General features: G+C 37.9%; 1 protein-coding gene across 1 annotated transcript in view; it reads right to left on the bottom strand.

Moving 5' to 3' along the window:
* Window positions 1-19,238, bottom strand: part of LOC103512540 — a 46,612-nt gene that overhangs the window by 2,970 nt on the left and 24,404 nt on the right. The window contains exons 5-25 of the mRNA XM_026825975.1: window positions 18,593-18,800; window positions 18,465-18,486; window positions 17,822-18,051; window positions 16,478-16,577; window positions 15,664-15,761; window positions 13,851-13,964; window positions 12,494-13,329; window positions 9,673-9,880; window positions 9,034-9,167; window positions 8,322-8,585; window positions 7,079-7,246; window positions 6,328-6,499; window positions 5,833-6,078; window positions 5,386-5,482; window positions 5,269-5,276; window positions 5,061-5,156; window positions 4,471-4,651; window positions 2,714-4,281; window positions 2,181-2,493; window positions 1,787-1,991; window positions 190-1,540 (exon numbers count right to left, since the gene is read on the bottom strand). Coding sequence (XP_026681776.1) covers window positions 190-1,540; window positions 1,787-1,991; window positions 2,181-2,493; window positions 2,714-4,281; window positions 4,471-4,651; window positions 5,061-5,156; window positions 5,269-5,276; window positions 5,386-5,482; window positions 5,833-6,078; window positions 6,328-6,499; window positions 7,079-7,246; window positions 8,322-8,585; window positions 9,034-9,167; window positions 9,673-9,880; window positions 12,494-13,329; window positions 13,851-13,964; window positions 15,664-15,761; window positions 16,478-16,577; window positions 17,822-18,051; window positions 18,465-18,486; window positions 18,593-18,800 — 6,619 coding nt within the window. The remainder of the gene's footprint in view (window positions 1-189; window positions 1,541-1,786; window positions 1,992-2,180; window positions 2,494-2,713; window positions 4,282-4,470; window positions 4,652-5,060; window positions 5,157-5,268; window positions 5,277-5,385; window positions 5,483-5,832; window positions 6,079-6,327; window positions 6,500-7,078; window positions 7,247-8,321; window positions 8,586-9,033; window positions 9,168-9,672; window positions 9,881-12,493; window positions 13,330-13,850; window positions 13,965-15,663; window positions 15,762-16,477; window positions 16,578-17,821; window positions 18,052-18,464; window positions 18,487-18,592; window positions 18,801-19,238) is intronic.

Below are 19,238 nucleotides of genomic sequence, written 5' to 3'. Positions count from 1 at the left end.
AGAAATATGCCAACAAAAACTTTGAAAACACAAATCAAGTTGTTATGTCGCAGGGTATTTTCTTTATCCAAGGTTTCACACTGTTTCATATTTGGCATCCGAAGTCTTTAGGTCTTTTTTCTGCGAGGTGTAATTGTATAAAGTTGACTGAATTTACTAGTGGAAGACGGTTCAGCGCGTATGACTGGCGAGTAACATTTCTCTGAAGAGTCAGGAGGTTGAGTAGCTCCCATTCTTCTCTTATCCTCACCAAGTCTTTGTTGCTGAGGTTCACTAGAACGAGCCGATTGTTTCCTGTACAGACTCTCATCAATTGCTTTCTTCCTCTCAGTCTCTCGCTGTGCTTTGGCAGCAAGTTGATAGTTCTCATCCAATTTCCACGATTCGTTCAGAATTTTGTTGCTTTCAATAATATTCTCAGGTAGTCTTGAATTAGTAACAATATTCCGGTTCCAATTGTTGGCAAAATCGTTGGGATTATGAAGGTACCGAGTATCTAGAGGAATAGAATATCCTCTCGTGCGATTCCATTCACTCATGTTTCTATAGATGTTATCATCTGTACTAGGACTAGGACGTACCTCAGGTTTCTTCAGTCTTTCGATTTCTTTGATTTTATTCACACTTTCATCCAGACTTCTCTTGGTGGATGATTTGTTTTTGTTGTATTGATCTACATCAACAGGAGTCATTCTCATGTCAGGAACATTATTTCTATAATCTACCTCACGACCTGTCTTGTACGCATAGTCTTGTACTTCTCGCATTCTATTCATGGCGTCAAATTCTTTCTGTAAAAACCTTTCTGCTAGTTCTCGTCTCAGTTCTCCTTTGTCTATTAAATTTTGTTGCTTCACACTAGCTTCATATTCCCTGTTATTATATTTTTGATACTTTGGTTCTTCATCTACTTTGTTCCTGTTGGAATCATCCGGTCTGTTTCTGTTAGCTTCTTCAGGTCTATGATGTTTACTTGGCACTTCACTTGATTCCCTAGGTTTATTAATCATACTATCAGCTTGTTCATATTTTGGATTATAAGGTGCTTCGAAATGTTTTGCTTTACTTGGTGAATCAAGAACCTTATTCGTTTCTACAGGTTTATGTTCATTGATATACATATCATTAGGTTTACTAGCTACTTCTTTGTATTTATTCAATTCAGACGTATACTTATCATCTTTGCAAGGTACTTCTTGTATTGTTTTAGTCATAGAATGTTTATAGTTAACTGTGTCACTATGGTTTGGAAGAATATGTTTTATGTTTGTGTCTTCGGGAACACTCGTGCTATTTTTGGCGACAGTTTTTATAACTTCTATGTCATCCTTATCTTGGTTCTTGTCTACTATAAACTGAGTTGAGTTGGCACTAGAGGAAGAATTGAGTATTTCTGTACTACTTGTACACTCTTCTTTACGAACACTATAGCTGGATTCAGCAGTGACTTTATCAGGACAATAGAGCTCTGATGTAGATGATATTGGTACATGTCCAAGGATATCTACAGACTTTGGTGTGGACATTTCAGCAGGTTTAGCTGCAGAATATTCTACAATATTGTGAGTTTTAATAACAGACAACGTATTGGGTAGCACAATGTTTGGTTCTATGCTATCTTGGACACTATCTACTATTGTTTTTGTAATGTCTTCTAATACAACTTTGCTTGCTTTGCGTATTGGCAGATCATAATGCTTTACATTTCTTTCTTCGGCACTACTAGGATTTGTTTCATTGCTAGTTGTTTTTTCTTCTTTGTCTTTGGGTTTATCATCTTTTTTACTTTCAGTGTTATGCTTGGCATATTCATTATTAGAGTAAAGATTTGCCATGGACTTTTTCTTATGGATTCGTTCATAATATTCTTCATTTTTAAGAACATCCTCGCTTTTAGAATGATCTGTAGCGGGTGGTATTTCAATTTTCTTTTCCTCTTGAATAGTTTCTGGTTTCTGAGATGTACCATTGTCTTTGTTAGTGTCACTAGTCTTGCATGGTTCAATTTTATTTTGTTTGGGTTCGGTATGAATTTTTTCTTTCAATTTTTTAGTTTTAATATTGTAAAATTTCTCCTCTATAATTCCTGTCCTTTCCTCTTGATTATTTTCCTCTTTCTTTTTCATTTCTTCATCTTTATTTTCAATTGATTCGTTAGGTTTATCTTTCACGGGTGTTACACTCAAGTCCAGGTCGGTTGATTTTGTTTCGTTGTTTTGATCTTTCCCTTGTTCAATACATTTCTGTTCTCCTTCTCCCTGAGGGGTTTGTTCAGGAAGTTTCTCTGTGCTTTCGTCACTTCTTTCCACAGGACTTGTTTCATCAAGTTTTTTACTATTTCTTCTTGATTTTGTTTCATCTTTATTTGGTTCTTTTTCAGTTCCTTGAGAATATGGTTCGCTTTCTGTTTTTGACTCTACTTCTTCATCTTCTACGCGGGACTTTCTTCGTTTGTTTTTAATTTGTTCTCTTTCTTCATCCAAGGTTTCTCTTTCTCTTATCTTTGTATCTATATTCTCATCTTCCACAGTAGAATTTTTACTCTTTGATTTTAACTCTTCTTCTTCTTCTAGGCGGGATTTTCTTCTTTTCGCTTTCACTTCTTCTTCTTTTTCCTCCATATTACTTTCTCTTTCTTTCGTTTTTAATTCTCTTTTAACCTCTAGTGTTTTTAATTTGTTCTCTTTCTTCATCCAAGGTTTCTCTTTCTCTTATCTTTGTATCTATATTCTCATCTTCCACAGTAGAATTTTTCCTCTTTGATTTTAACTCTTCTTCATCTTCTAGGCGGGATTTTCTTCTTTTCGCTTTCACTTCTTCTTTTTCCTCCATATTACTTTCTCTTTCTTTCGTTTTTAATTCTCTTTTAACCTCTACATTTGAATTTCTTTTAGTTCTAATACCATCTTGTTCATCTTCCACAGTTGGTTCTATTCGTTTTGCTTTCACTTCTTCTTCATCATTTTCCACTTGAGATTCTCTTCGTTTAGATTTTATTTCTTTGCTTTGATGTGTCTCACTCTCATAGGAGCTCGATTTTCTTCGGTTAGTTTTGGATTTCACATCTCTGCTTTCAGATTCATCATCCGACTTATCTCTATTTCTTTTCTTCTTTTTAGATTTTTTATCTTCTTTAAAGTCATAGATATCTACATCATCTTCTTCATTAATAGATTTTCTCAGTGCAAGATTTTTAGATATGTCTTCTACGACAACTTGACACGTATCTAAGTTGTTGACAATTTTGTTTTGCTTGCTATGGATATCTTTGCTGTTTTCATCTCTCGACTTTCTCCTCTTTTCAGTGACAGTATCTTCTAAAGTTTCTGTTTTCTCTTCATCATCGATATTGTAAATAGATTGACTAATTTTCTTAGTTCTATTCTTGGGTTTTGGTCCAGGTTTAGCGCGCTCCCTTTCCACATGCATGTCTTCAGTATTTTTACTTGAACGCTTTCTACCAGGTTTTGAATTTTTGGGTGTCAATTTTTCTTCTTCTGTGTGTTTATCTTCTGTTTCTTTGTACTGTATACTCTTTCTTCCTTTTCTTCCTCTAGCTTTGGGTGTAGCACCTTCTTCATTTACAACAGGAGTATCTACTTCACTTGATTCTACGTTGTCTATTCGTTCTGGTGTTTCCTCTACCTTCCTACTCCGTCTTCTGTTGTCTTTCTTAGGTTCATCATGTTTTTCTTCTTTGTCCGTATATTCCTCCACTTTATCATTACATCTACGAGGTCTGGATTCTCGTTTGCTAGGAGTTGTTACTTCAGACTCGTCATGAAATGGCTCTTTTTCACTTTCTTCTACTATCTTTGAACTTTTCCTTTGTCTACCTGGTTTCCTACCAGGTTTCGTTGTAAGTTCTGTGTTCGAATTTTTGGCTTCTACCTCTTCATGTTCATCCTGGGCTTTATTACTTTTCCTGCCAGGTCGTACGGTAGGTGTAACTTCTGGTATATCCTGAGCTTGGTGCTCTTCTATTTCTTGTTTCTGTGGAGTTCCAGCAGGTTTCCTGCCTCTTCGCTTCGGTGCTGGAGATTCTTGGCTAGGACTTTCATCATGCTTATGATCAATGCCTTCTTGTTCTCCTTCTTGCTTTTCACTCTTGGATCGCCTTGGTCTAGGTGTAGTGATCACTTGATCTTCTGATATAACTTTCCTGTCTGCACTTCTCCTAGCTTTAATAGCTTTACATGTTTCTACAACACCAGGTGATTCATCAACTTCCATGCACTCCTCGACTTTTTCTTTCCCAGGAGTTTCATCCTGTGGAATCTCCTGAAAATGGAACCAAGAGGGCGAAATCAATCAAGACATCACAAACGAACCGATATTCCGATATTTTAATAACCCTTCTACAAATATATAGGTATTTTTTTCGATCAGGTGCTTTAGAACTTATACTAAGGTCGTTCGCACCAGGCTACGTTTCTAATTATTATCTCATTAGGTACAGTCATTACAAACCTTTTTTGCTTGCATCTTCTGAAACAGTACATCTATTTTCTGTTGCTTCAAGACAGGATTGGGGGTGATGTTGGTCGACTTTTTCTTCTTCTTCGGCGTATCCCAGCCTGTGTTGTTCTTCTTCCGGCGAAATTTTCGACGTTTCTTAACAACAGGAACACCAGCACCACTTTCATTCAGACTGGAAATAAGAAAAAAAGGTGAAATTTTAATCAATTGTTATTTTTTATCGCTTGAATTTTCAAAGGTCAAGCCTTAGCTTTTCTCAAGCCTGAGTTTTTGTTTTCACTGTATATTCCGTCTTTATATTAACAATCATGTGGTTAGGTTTATCGCCGGAACATTTAATTCGGTAGTTTGTTAGTAGGATTATGTTCCCAAGAATGAGAAATATGCCAACAAAAACTTTGAAAACACAAATCAAGTTGCTATGTCGCAGGGTATTTTCTTTATCCAAGGTTTCAGACTGTTTCATATTTGGCATCTGAAGTCTTTAGGTCTTTTTTCTGCGAGGTGTAATTGTATAAAGTTGACTGAATTTAATGGTCCTAAATAATATATTTTACATTATAAATGAATTATATTCTTACCTTGAGGACGGAGTCATAACATCTAATTCTTCAGTACAAGGAGTCTCACTAGCAGTTGTTTCACTAGCCGTCGTGTTCTTACTTTCACTCTCTTTCCTGAAAAAATCACAAAATCACCCATCTTAGGTTTCGAACGTTTTTTTAAAGCACATATAAAATACGAGTCAAAGCACAATCTTAGACGAGATAGAGGGTGCAACAGTCCTACAAACTGGACTTTGCACACAAGAACTTCGTCAGAAAAGACCCCTATTTCAATGTATGTAGACGGGAATTTAATGGTCCTAAATAATATATTTTACATTATAAATGAATTATATTCTTACCTTGAGGACGGAGTCATAACATCTAATTCTTCAGTACAAGGAGTCTCACTAGCAGTTGTTTCACTAGCCGTCGTGTTCTTACTTTCACTCTCTTTCCTGAAAAAATCACAAAATCACCCATCTTAGGTTTCGAACGTTTTTTTAAAGCACATATAAAATACGAGTCAAAGCACAATCTTAGACGAGATAGAGGGTGCAACAGTCCTACAAACTGGACTTTGCACACAGGAACTTCGTCAGAAAAGACCCCCATTTCAATGTATGTAGACGAGATAGAAAAAAAAATATCTTCATATCAGTCTTAAATCAGTACGTACTTGCTTTTTAGCCCGTCCTTTCTTTATTATTTACGAATGGGTATACCATTTGTTAACTATTTATTTGATGAGAGAATTGTTCTGAAAAACCAATAAATGGAAACTTATAAAATAATAAATAAGACTTACCTCGTTTTCTTCGGCGTAACTTCTACCACAGGTGAAGCAGCATCCGTATCTAATGACAGCTTTCTCTTGCGGCCGCGTTTCGTTTTCTTCACTACTGTCTCCTCTTCAGTTTCCGCCTCGTCTTCTTTCTCCGTGGTTTCTGTAGCCGTAGTTTCTGCATCCACGTTACCACCGGATGATGGTTTGGAGCTCTCCTTGGTGAGAGTCTTGTACGGGTTGACAATGTGAGATACGAGTGGGGTCCACCTGGGAAAATGTAAATAATAATAATAAATGCCGTTTCTTTGTGTAATTACCTATACAACTTTGGTACTCAATGCAGCATGGTAGGATTTTCCAAATACATAATATCTCAATAATCCAGCTCCCAATTGTTTACCTATCATGATGGCACCGGTCGCTATGCGCATTTGTATTACATAACTACTCATTTTCCTCACGAGGCTGAGTGGGCCCAACGAACCACTACTCTTCCCGTTTGCTAACACGACTTACCTAAGGCATTCCGGGTCGATTTTGATCCTCGTCTTGCTCTGTTCAAGTCGTTTCATATGAGCATCCACTATAGCCCAGTTAATCACAATACAAGGTTCCGAACTATCACCATGTTTCGTTCTCAACATACCAAGGAGTTCCAAAGTTTCCGCTACGTCATGATGATATAGGCCTGAAAATAAAATAAAATATACCTTGTTTAAAGGCCAAGTCTGCATTCCCAGTTTTTCGTGTCTATGCTGAATCTCAATACCTACAGCATTCTCTCAATTTCAACTTGGCTTTTTTTTTCCTTCGGGTTTTACGTTCAATTATTTATTTATTTATTTGAGTAGAATATATCCTGTTTTGTTTATGCTGCCAGAATGAAATGGAAAAGTCCGAAATCAGTAAGTCAGCTAGCAGAGGAGTCGTAATGGATAGATAGGTAGGTAATAGAGCTCATTCAAACTGCCCGAAACGGACTGAAGAGTCCCTTCATCCCAGCAGTGGACTGTACTATTACTGAGAGTTCAAAAAATATTGGCCTGTGTGAATCAAATGGGTGACGTCAATGAAAACAATTGACACTGTGTTGTAAGATCGGCCATAAACGTATTGTTATCCTGTAAACCGTTATAAGGAGCCACTGTTTTAGTACCTACCTGTGTCCACGAGACCTTGTTTAGACTGCTGGGGTAAAGGGACTTTTTAGTCTCATTCGAGCAGGATAAACAAGGTATATTCTATTCTATTCTGTTTTAGTACCTACCTGTGTCTGCACACATCTGATCAATACAAATAAGTTTCTGATTCCGAATGGTGTCCAAATATTCCAGTAGGACACTTTTCCAGTAAGCATGATAGGATACTCGGCCCAAATCACTCAGAGGCTTTTCTGGAGTGCCTCTCTGGCCCTCTTTCTTGGACAGCAAATAACCTGCAATAAGACAAGGTGTTTCTTAGGCCGGGTCTAACCAAATCGAATTAGCTCGAGAATGAAATCAATCCTAAATGGAGCCAGGAATTAGTTATACTCGTAGGTGGAGCCTTGATCAATCACAATCCCGAGCCAGTGGCGATAGTATGTTGAACACAACAGTTCCCATTGGATCACTAAAGTAAAACCACGTTGAGCTTTGTTGGTATCCGGATGAGTGACCATAGAGGTAATCACATAGGTAGGTACTGCTGACCATAGAGGTAATCACATAGGTACTGCTGATTTTTCCCGGCTCCACTTAGGCTGAGATAGGTCAATGTGAGTAGGTGGGTAGGTTGTCGCCAAATGGAGGCTAAAATGCCCGTCACTAAAAGCCTTACCAGAGTTATACAGTGTTAAACCTCTAAAAAACTACAAGCTAAATTAATAAAGTCTAGGTACATGAAACCCCAAGGTGACTTTCTAAAAAAATTGTGAAAACGTGATACCATGTCAAGTATTAATTCACAGCAAATAACCTGCAATAAGACAAGGTGTTTCTTAGGCCGGGTCTAACCAAATCGAATTAGCTCGAGAATGAAATCAATCCTAAATAAAGCCAGGAATTAGTTATACTCGTAGGTGGAGCCTTGATCAATCTCAATCCCGAGCGAGTGGCGATAGTATGTTGAACACAACAGTTCCCATTGGATCACTAAAGTTAAATCACGTTGACCTTTGTTGGTATCCGCATGGGTGACCATAGAGGTAATCACATAGGTACTGCTGACCATAGAGGTAATCACATAGGTACTGCTGATTTTTCCCGGCTTCACTTAGGCTGGGATAGGTCAATGTGAGTAGGTGAGTAGGTTGTCGCCAAATGGAGGCTAAAACGCCCGTCACTAAAAGCCTTACCAGAGTTATACCTACAGTGTTAAACCCCTAAAAAACTACACGCTAAATTAATAAAGTCTAGGTAAATGAAACCCCAAGGTGACTTTCTCAACAAACTATGAAAACGGGATACCATGTCAAGTATTAATTAATTATAAGGGGAAAATTGTCTTCGCTTAAATGAATGATAACTCACTAAAGTCTATCAGGAACCTCCCATAGCCTTTGCGCTGATACTGGGGCAGGGTCATTATACACGACACGTTGTACTTCTGCTGACAGTGTTTCTCTTTGGAGAAGTAGCCAACCAAGTGGCAGCCCTTGTCATCATTCTGAGTCAACACGTAGAAGAGGAACGGTTCAACATCGTAGTAGAGAGTTTTGTGATCCAGGAACAGTTTGGCCAGGAGACAGAGGTTCTGACAGTAGAACTTGTTCTGGTTCCCGTCCACCTCGAATACTGGAAAATGAAAGATAACATATGAAGATGTATGTAGAGATAGAAAAACAAGATATGATGGATAAAAGAGAGTAGAATGTAAATTTACTGGTCATAAATGCTCAATCCTGGAATAGAACCCGGATACAAAGAAAGCCCTAAAGTAGGGAGAGGGAGGTTGGGTTCTCAGTAAGTCCGGACACCCAAGTATTTAAATATCAATCCCACATTCACCACTGCAAAGATTTTTTGCTATAGGCTTCAATAGAAGATGGCTCCCGTCTAAAGAATCTAAATGTATATTTTCAGAAGGGAAAATAAAACATTCTCAGGGCAAGGAAAAAAATAAGAAACTGAAAACTCCTAATAACATTTCGTAGAGGCTAAAACCCATCCTTTTTTTGGGCTGTCTAGCCCCTACACCTAAGCCTCAGATTGGGCTTCTTGTGTATGCTGCCTATTAACATACCTGATAGGTTTTCCTTCCTGTAGATTTCTGTGGCAGGTGGATGCCGCCAAGCACATTTATCCCGATGTCGCTCCAACACAGCTTTACTTTTCGTGTACTTGAGACAGAACTCACAAAGAAACAACTTGGGCAGTCTAGAAAATATTCGGAAGAGAAAGGTTATCAGGGGAACATTCCCGACATTAAAGGGGTATTTGTACTCCGAAAAAGTAACTCTGTAAAAGGTCGAAAATTCCATTTTTATTTTCCGTTCTAAAGAAAAAGTTCGAAGAGTTGTGACGTCGAACGTCACAAAATAAGAAATGCTCAAAAATACCACATTACCCTAGTGTTCCCTGCAAGGGAGCTTTGCTCGGGACAGGTTGATATGACCTCATCGCGTAGGGGAGCGTATGCCGTGATGTCCGTAAATAAGATTTACTTACCGATATTTTTTTTTTTTTATTATTATTTTTTTTTTAAGTCGATTCATCTCGGGATCTTAAAGTCGTAGAAAAAAAATAAATAAATATTCTCTAGTTCCTCATTTTTTCTGCTTTTTGACTTTGAAACCTCACCTAAGTGCATGGTCTTACCTTGTATATTCCTGAGAGAAATCTGAAGAGTACCAAGTCTAAGTTTCACTGAACTACTAATTACCTTGCATATTCCTGAGGGAAAGGCGAAGAATACCACGTCTTCACCTCGTACTGGCCAAACTCAATAGCGGCCGGATTTATTTGTTCAGGTACGGCGAGAGGTAGCAGGGGCGTGGCTTTAGTGGCCTCTTCATGGGCTTGCTTGTAGAGATCAATATCCTTGCGAGTGACCCCGGGGGCCAAGTCTGTGGCTAACAGTTTGGACACCACTGAAACCGAATATCAGGGAATTTTTAATTGAGAAGGAAAAGTAGAAGAAGGAGAAATGAATTTATTTTTAAAATCCATTTTGTCCTTCTATGAATGTAGCTTAACATTCAGCATTGATCTTATTTCACAAATGATCTGCGGGTTCGATATCCGTCCAGGGCGGATAAGGTTCGTTCTCAGAGCGGCTGGCTTTCTCCTATCTGTTCTTCTCTCTCCGCTTTCGGGACTTAGCAGTTATAGTTCCTTCTATCAAAGCCTTGAAAAAAACTAACTAACGATCTTCTTTCTTTGAAACCCTGGTTCTTCCCAACTCTCTTCCACCAAAACCATTAGAATGAAAACCCTGTCACCACCTTAAATTATGCTTTCTTTCTAGTTTAGTAAATTAATATTCTCATAACCGGGACCACAGTGAGCTTAAACTTGGTTTAACTTTTGGGTCAGATGATCTGATTGGCTAATTGCTGAGTTTAAACGAGGCTTAAATTTAACTCTAAAATTAAGCAATCTGATTCGTTGATTTCAAAAAATTTAGCCAATCAGATTGATTTCTTTTTAATCCAAGAGTTAAACTCAAGTTTAAATTCCGATTGAGGCCCCGGCCATTAAAAGTTCAAAATCAAACATCAGTTAAACCAAGAGTAAACTTAAAATTATGATCCCAGCTATTAATCTATTCAAGACTTAATCTAAATTAAGTAAAAAGATAAATAAAATAAAAATAAATGGAAGCAAAAGTAAAAGAATAGAATAGTTTGAGAGAGTGCCACATATACGTATAGGAAGTTGTGCCATCAAACCTGCTGTACATAGATGGAATATGGAGGCAGGAAATCAACCACTAGAAAAGGGGATGATAGAAGATTCTCTTCAGAAGGACCCTGCCACTTTCAAGGCTAAAGAAAGCGCTAGACAACCTTTGCCTTTGTCAAGTATCTTGTGTACAGCAGGCTTCTGACGAGGATGTTAAAATAGGGGATAGTGCAGGAACTTAAAACCAAGATGTGAAGCTTTGCAGTCAGAATTTCAAGTCATAGAGAGTGGTTGTACCATTTAAAGAAAAATGTAACCATCACCATTACCCTTTTTGATATTGAATGCGAAGAACAAATATCAATATCCCCTTGCATCGGCGAACTATCACCATGTTTCGTTCTCAACATACCAAGGAGTTCCAAAGTTTCCGCTACGTCATGATGATATAGGCCTGAAAATAAAATAGAATATACCCTGTTTAAAGGCCAAGTCTGCAATCCCAGTTTTTCGTGTCTGTTGAAAATGCTGAATCTCAATTCCTTCAGCATTCTCTCAATTTCAACTTGGCTTTGTTTTTCCTTCGGGTTTCACGTTCAATTATTTATTTATTTATTTGAGTAGAATATATCCTGTTTATGCTGCCAGAATGAAATGGAAAAGTCCCTTTACTCCCGCATAAAATAGAAATCAGTAAGTCAGCTAGCAGAAGAGTCGTAATGGATAGGTAGGTAATAGAGCTCATTCAAACTGCCCGAAACGGACTAAAGAGTCCCTTCATCCCAGCAGTGGACTATACTACGAGTATTACTGAGAGTTAAAAAAATATTGGCCTGTGTGAATCAAATGGGTGACGTCAAAGAAAACAATTGACACTGTGTTGTAAGATCGGCCATAAACGTATTGTTATCCTGTAAACCGTTATTAGGAGTCACTGTTTCTTTTTTTTATATAATTATACTCAAGTCATAGAGAGTGGTTGTACCATTTAAAGAAAAATGTAACCATCACCATTACCCTTTTTGATATTGAATGCGAAGAACAAATATAAATATCCCCTCGCATGATTATCAGATCGAAATTTGTAGGGTTACTTCAGTTTATCTCTTTACATGATTATTAGACAAAATATGGTTGGTTATACAAATTAAAAGGGGAGGCAAAAAGATAAGTACGTGTCCTACCCAAGTGTAAGGAGAGAGGGGGAAAAAGTGAGTATGTTTGAAACAAGTATACCTAGCAAGACATCTAGAAGATAAGAGTTAAAATTTCTAGATCCTACGTGTCTATTTCTACACAATAAAGGAGAATGGAAATTGTGCTTGAAATATTTTAGAGTGAGTTATACTTGTTCTACAGTGAGAGAGATGACTGACTTGTAGGCGAGATTTGGTTGGAAAGGTTATGTTTGTGAAGGGTGGTGACATGCAGGCAGGATGCTGGGGTTACATGCTAGAAGCAACAAGTCGCAAGTAGCAGCACACTGTGGTGATTGGTGGTCAGCTTACCGGGTGGTGGCTTCTGAATCCCCCCACGCGGTGTCATACAGAGAGGGGGAAAAAGTGAGTATGTTTGAAACAAGTATACCTAGCAAGACATCTAGAAGATAAGAGTTAAAATTTCTAGATCCTACGTTTCTATTTCTACACAACAAAGGAGAACGGAAATTGTGCTTGAAATATTTTAGAGTGAGTTATACTTGTTCTACAGTGAGAGAGATGACTGACTTGTAGACGAGATTTGGTTGGAAAGGTTATGTTTGTGAAGGGTGGTGGCATGCAGGCAGGATGCTGGGGTTACATGCTAGAAGCAACAAGTCGCAAGTAGCAGCACACTGTGGTGATTGGTGGTCAGCTTACCGGGTGGTGGCTTCTGAATCCCCCCACGCGGTGTCATACAAGAGGAAGAGGAAGGAGGCTCAGGATCATTAGGGAAACTATAAGGGTTAGAGCGAGGAGGACTAGGAGTGGGGGGAGGGTCAGGTACACAAGTATTAGCACGAGGGAACAAACGCCCTGGGACAGTATGAAACGAATGAGAATGACTAGCAAGGCTGTTGAATAACTGTGAGAACCCTCCTACACTTTGACCGAAACTACATGACACGGAATTTGAATTTCTCATCTCATCAAATGTGAGAGTGGGAGCTTTCAACTTGATACTATCAAACTTGATGACAGAGGGTTTCACTATACTTGAGACAGAGGACACCTGGGATGGGATAGGGGGCTTTATAAAACTTTTTACAAAGAGGGGAGATTTCCTAGCAGCGGCCGCCGCGAAGCCCCATAGTTCTCCCCCATCCGTATTGTCTGGTTTAGTTTCTATTTTATTCGTACGTCTAGGTCTGGCCAGGTAAGACTTGGATATGCTAGAGATAAGAGAGGCCATGCTACTGCCAGGGGTGGGCTTGGGAGGGGGGTGAGGGAGAGGAATGCTGTCACCATGGGACGTGCTGCTACTTGGACCTTTCCGTCCCCCCCGGTAGAATGGACAGGATCTGAAGAATTTTTGCTTCTCTAGGGAAATATTCTGCTTGTCCTCATCCAAACCCACACAAGGGGGGGAAGGAGAAGAGGAGGCAGAGGCAAGAAAGGCGAAAGAGGGAGAAGAAGGAACATTACCATCCTCTGACACCATCATGTCCACACTCGCTCGCTTTCCTCTCTTCTGTGGAGTTCCTTTGGCAGCCAGTCTGAAACATGAGGATATTCCAACTCAATACTCAAACCAAATATGATCAAATAAACCAAGGCCTTGTAATATAAAGTAAAACAATAAAAAAAAAATAAATTGAGGAAAAAGTACCTAAAAAGGTATTTTAGTTTCGAAGTTCATGTCCGAAAGTGATAAACTTACTTTTACCTTCTATTACACTGAAACATGAGGATATTCCAACTCAATACTCAAACCAAATATGATCAAATAAACCAAGGCCTTGTAATATAAAGTAAAACAATAAAAAATAATAAATTGAGGAAAAAGTACCTCGACACCGAGGCGAATACAATAGTCCGTCCCTTATACCTTTTTTTATTACTATTGTAATAATAAAGGAAGGACGGACTAAAAAGGTATTTTAGTTTCGAAGTTCATGTCCGAAAGTGATAAACTTACTTTTACCTTCTATTACACAAGGGATAGCATCAAAATCAAGTTTTAGTTGGTTTAATACTAAGAAAATCGCTTGTGGTAAGCAAATCCGCTTCCACTTACCTCTGTTGTTTTAATTGCTTCTTCCTCTCCCTAAAACTAGTGGTCAATGAAGCCCTGGCCCTCCCAGGCGAGGTCTTAGCAGGCGAAGGCTCTGTGGTTCCTGATTCACAACTGGTGCATTTCCAGGGGACTTTGAGCCGCCTTTCCAGGGGTGGTTGTAAACAAATGATATGATAGTAGACATTGCAGGCACAGCACTTAATGAGGCACACCTGAGAAAGTATAGGGATGAGTTGATTAAATTTGAATTATCCTTTTTGCTGGAATTCCAAGAGAAATTCCGAATTTCAAGAGAAATTCCAGCAAAAAGGGGCCATTACACACGATCCCTATTTTCCATGTAAAAAGTTGTGTGATGTTCACACCAGCTCTTTTCTTTTATTACTTTTTATAATCGATTATATGGGGAACCTGAATGTTTATTTGATTTCTGTAGATCTACATTCTACATATTTATGAAGTTTTGGGGCTGCAGCTGTAAATCCATTTTTTTCTCACACAAATGAGCTCTGATCTTGAAATTTGTCGTGACGACCTATGAACTCGAAGCAAGAAAGTTTTTGAGCTCTGATCTTGAAATTTGTCGCGACGACCTATGAACTCAAAGCGAGAAAGTTTTAGATAACACTTCAGTCGTTATTTTAAGACCGGTTTTAGCGTCACCTATGTTAAGCTACGCCGAGCAAGGCCAATAAATGGATGGGTGACTTAAACCTTATATTGGGAATAAAGGGAGAACGGGCTCTAGTCTTGATTTTAAATCAATAGATACATGAAAGTAAAATCGAAAAATCAAATTAAGAATAATAAAAATAATAATAATACCTAAACTGAATGTTAATAGGTAGGTACATAGGTACTGATTTTTTTTAATCACGATCGAATAAACTACGGGCTACCCCGCAATTATAGTTATTTATCTTGGTATTTTGAAAAAATTAGGTCTTAAGCAAGAGAATAACATGTGTAATAAGAATTTTGAAAATAAACGGTAGGTAGGAATTTTTTTTTGGAAAAAAATACTATAAAAATTAACCGAACTGTATCGTGTTTGGTATCGAAAAAATTGTAAGAATGTCCTCTTTCTAATTCCGTTGAGAACATTGCACCAGGTATTGTGTGAAAGCCACAGTAGATGGTTGAAATTTTTGGTGCAATGTCAACCCGTCCTATGGGAGACTTTGCACCAAACTTTGACAAAAAAAATAAAATAGAAGGACAACATAAATTTATAATCAAATTAATTAAAAATAAAGCTAAACTCTTTGGCTATCTTTTCATAGCATTTTTAACGCTGAAAACCATTTGGTTGCAAAGTTATAACAAGGTATCCAAAAATTTGAGTAAAAGTGGTGCAAAGTCACCTCAGTTTACGGTAGACTTATCTGAGAAGAAGAAGAAGAAGAAGAAGAAGAAGAAGAAGAAGAAGAAGAAGAAGAAGAGGGGGAAGAAAAAAACTAAGCAAATATGCTGATCAAGAAAGATTTGCCAATATACGTGTATTCACCTCGTACTGGCCAAACTCAATAGCGGCCGGATTTATTTGTTCAGGTACGGCGAGAGGTAGCAGGGGCGTGGCTTTAGTGGCCTCTTCATGGGCTTGCTTGTAGAGATCAATATCCTTGCGAGTGACCCCGGGGGCCAAGTCTGTGGCTAACAGTTTGGACACCACTGAAACCGAATATCAGGGAATTTTTAATTGAGAAGGAAAAGTAGAAGAAGGAGAAATGAATTTATTTTTAAAATCCATTTTGTCCTTCTATGAATGTAGCTTAACATTCAGCATTGATCTTATTTCACAGATTCACAACTGGTGCATTTCCAGGGGACTTTGAGCCGCCTTTCCAGGGGTGGTTGTAAACAAATGATATGATAGTAGACATTGCAGGTACAGCACTTAATGAGGCACACCTGAGAAAGTATAGGGATGAGTTGATTAAATTTGAATTATCCTTTTTGCTGGAATTTCAAGAGAAATTCCGAATTTCAAGAGAAATTCCAGCAAAAAGGAATTCAAGAGAAATTCAAGAAAAATTCCTAGATCAAGAGAAGGTTTTTCTTCCCAGCTTCAGTTAGGCTAGTTAGCTTGCTTAAACAAGTTAATACTTTATTGTACCTGGAAATACTTGAAATACACTTTTCCATTAGAAATTCAAGAAAAATTCCTAGATCAAGAGAAGGTTTTTCCTCCCAGCTTCAGTTAGGCTAGCTTGCTTAAACAAGTTAATACTTTATTGTACCTGGAAATACTTGAAATACACTTTTCAATTCATCCTAAATTCCTACGATGAAAGTTCTAAGTTTTCAAGATTCAAAATTGATATAACCTTGGGACACTTGGGTTGTAGAAAGTTGATTTTTTTTTTTATTAAATGTTCACAAGAGATTTTTTTATTTAAAAATTACCTGGTCATCAGAAGAAGAAATTCAAGAAAAATTCCTAGATCAAGAGAAGGTTTTTCCTCCCAGCTTCAGTTAGGCTAGCTTGCTTAAACAAGTTAATACTTTATCATACCTGGAAACACACTTTTCCATTCATCCTAAATTCCTACGATGAAAGTTTTAAGTTTTCATTCAAAATTATTATTATTAAATGTTCACAAGAGATTTTTTTATTTAAAAATTACCTGGTCATCAGAAGAGGAAGCAGGATTCTCCCAAGGGTCTTTTCCATTCAACTCTCCTTTTGACAATACAAATAGTCTTATCTGTTGTGAACTTTGAAACCTATATGATTGTTTTCAGTGATACAAATATACATGTGTAGTAGGGGATTTTCACTTGAGATTGAAACCCCACCACATGTATATGCATGTCTATTAAGGTACCTAGTGCATTCTTGCTTTCACTGGCGATTGCGTGAACCGAATTCCTAATAGCACACTGAACTAAAGAGATCATGGATTTTTAGGGGATATAAGTCTTTGGTAAACTTTGGAAAACTAAAATCTAAAATAACGTCTTCAGTTTAAAACAAGGGTTGAATAAAGTAAGGTCATGGGGGTAAGAATATTAGTGTGTCTAATGGCCAGGGCCACACCCTGAGGTTTGGCCATTACACACGATCCCTATTTTCCATGTAAAAAGTTGTGTGATGTTCACACCAGCTCTTTTCTTTTATTACTTTTTATAATCGATCATATGGGGAACCTGAATGTTTATTATTTGATTTCTGTAGATCTACATTCTACATATTTATGAAGTTTTGGGGCTGCAGCTGTAAATCCATTTTTTTTTTTTTTTTTCACATTTTCTCACACAAATGAGCTCTGATCTTGAAATTTGTCGCGACGACCTATGAACTCAAAGCAAGAAAGTTTTCACTTCAGTCGTTATTTTAAGACCGGTTTTAGCATCACCTATGTTGTTAAGCTACGCCGAGCAAGGCCAATAAATGGATGGGTGACTTAAACCTTATATTGGGAATAAAGGGGTACTCCGAAAAAGTAACTCTGTAAAAGGTCGAAAATTCCATTTTTATTTTCCGTTCTAAAGAAAAAGTTCGAAGAGTTGTGACGTCGAACGTCACAAAATAAGAAATGCTCAAAAATACCACATTACCCTAGTGTTCCCTGCAAGGGAGCTTTGCTCGGGACAGGTTGATATGACGTCATCGCGTAGGGGAGCGTATGCCGTGATGTCAGTAAATAAGATTTACCGGTATTTTTTTTTTTTTTAAGTCGATTCATCTCGGGATCTAAAAGTCGTAGAAAAAAATAAATATTGTCTAGTTCCTCGTTTTTTCTGCTCGACTTTGAAGTGCATCGTCTTGCCTTGCATATTCCTGAGAAAAATCTGAAGAGTACCAAGTCTATGTTTCACTGAACTACTAATTACCTTGCGTATTCCTGAGAGAAATTTTAAGAGTACCAAGTCTATGTTTCACTGAACTTCAACGAATTACCTTACATATTCCTGAGAGAAATTTTAAGAGTACCAAGTCTATGTTTCACTGAACTTCAACGAATTACCTTATTTCATCATGCTTATGATCAATGCCTTCTTGTTCTCCTTCTTGCTTTTCACTCTTGGATCGCCTTGGTCTAGGTGTAGTGATCACTTGTTCTTCTGATATAACTTTCCTGTCTGCACTTCTCCTAGCTTTGATAGCTTTACATGTTTCTACAAGACCAGGTGATTCATCAACTTCCATGCGCTCCTCGACTTTTTCTTTCCCAGGAGTTTCATCCTGTGGAATCTCCTGAAAATGGAATGAAGAGGACGATATTAATCAAGACATCACTAACAAACGAACCGATATTTTAATAACCCTTCTACAAATATATAGGTAATTTTTTTTCGATCAGGTGCTTTAGAACTTATACTAAGGTCGTTCGCACCAGGCTACGTTTCTGATTATTATCTCATTAGGTACAGTCATTACAAACCTTTTTTGCTTGCATCTTCTGAAACAGGACGGTAGGGGAGCGTATGCCGTGATGTCCGTAAATAAGATTTACTTACCGATATTTTTTTTTTTTTATTATTATTTTTTTTTTAAGTCGATTCATCTCGGGATCTTAAAGTCGTAGAAAAAAAATAAATAAATATTCTCTAGTTCCTCATTTTTTCTGCTTTTTGACTTTGAAACCTCACCTAAGTGCATGGTCTTACCTTGTATATTCCTGAGAGAAATCTGAAGAGTACCAAGTCTATGTTTCACTGAACTACTAATTACCTTGCATATTCCTGAGAGAAATCTGAAGAGTACCAAGTCTAAGTTTCACTGAACTACTAATTACCTTGCATATTCCTGAGGGAAAGGCGAAGAATACCACGTCTTCACCTCGTACTGGCCAAACTCAATAGCGGCCGGATTTATTTGTTCAGGTACGGCGAGAGGTAGCAGGGGCGTGGCTTTAGTGGCCTCCTCATGGGCTTGCTTGTAGAGATCAATATCCTTGCGAGTGACCCCGGGGGCCAAGTCTGTGGCCAACAGTTTGGACACCACTGAAACCGAATATCAGGGAATTGTTAATTGAGAAGGAAAAGCAGAAGTCCTTCTATGAATGTAGCTTAAGGCTTAACATTCAGCATTGATCTTATTTCACTAATGATCTGCGGGTTCGATATCCGTCCAGGGCGGATAAGGTTCGTTCTCAGAGCGGCTGGCTTTCTCCTATCTGTTCTTCTCTCTCCGCTTTTGGGACTTAGCAGTTATAGTTCCTTCTATCAAAGCCTTTAAAAAACTAACGATCTTCTTTCTTTGAAACCTTGGTTCTTCCCAACTCTCTTCCACCAAAACCATTAGAATGAAAACCCTGTCACCACCTTAAATTTCACTTTTTTTTCGAATTTGCCATCAAAAATTTTGTCAAAAGAGAACGAATGTGCCATCAAATTCATTACAAGTACATACAAGACGAGTTTATCCCCCCCAATACGTTT

Source organism: Diaphorina citri, unplaced genomic scaffold (genome assembly GCF_000475195.1).
Source record: "Diaphorina citri unplaced genomic scaffold, Diaci psyllid genome assembly version 1.1 scaffold849, whole genome shotgun sequence".
Taxonomy (NCBI): Eukaryota; Metazoa; Arthropoda; class Insecta; order Hemiptera; family Psyllidae; genus Diaphorina; species Diaphorina citri.
Note: the sequence above shows the minus strand (reverse complement) of the source record. Positions and strands in the feature narration are given on the sequence as shown.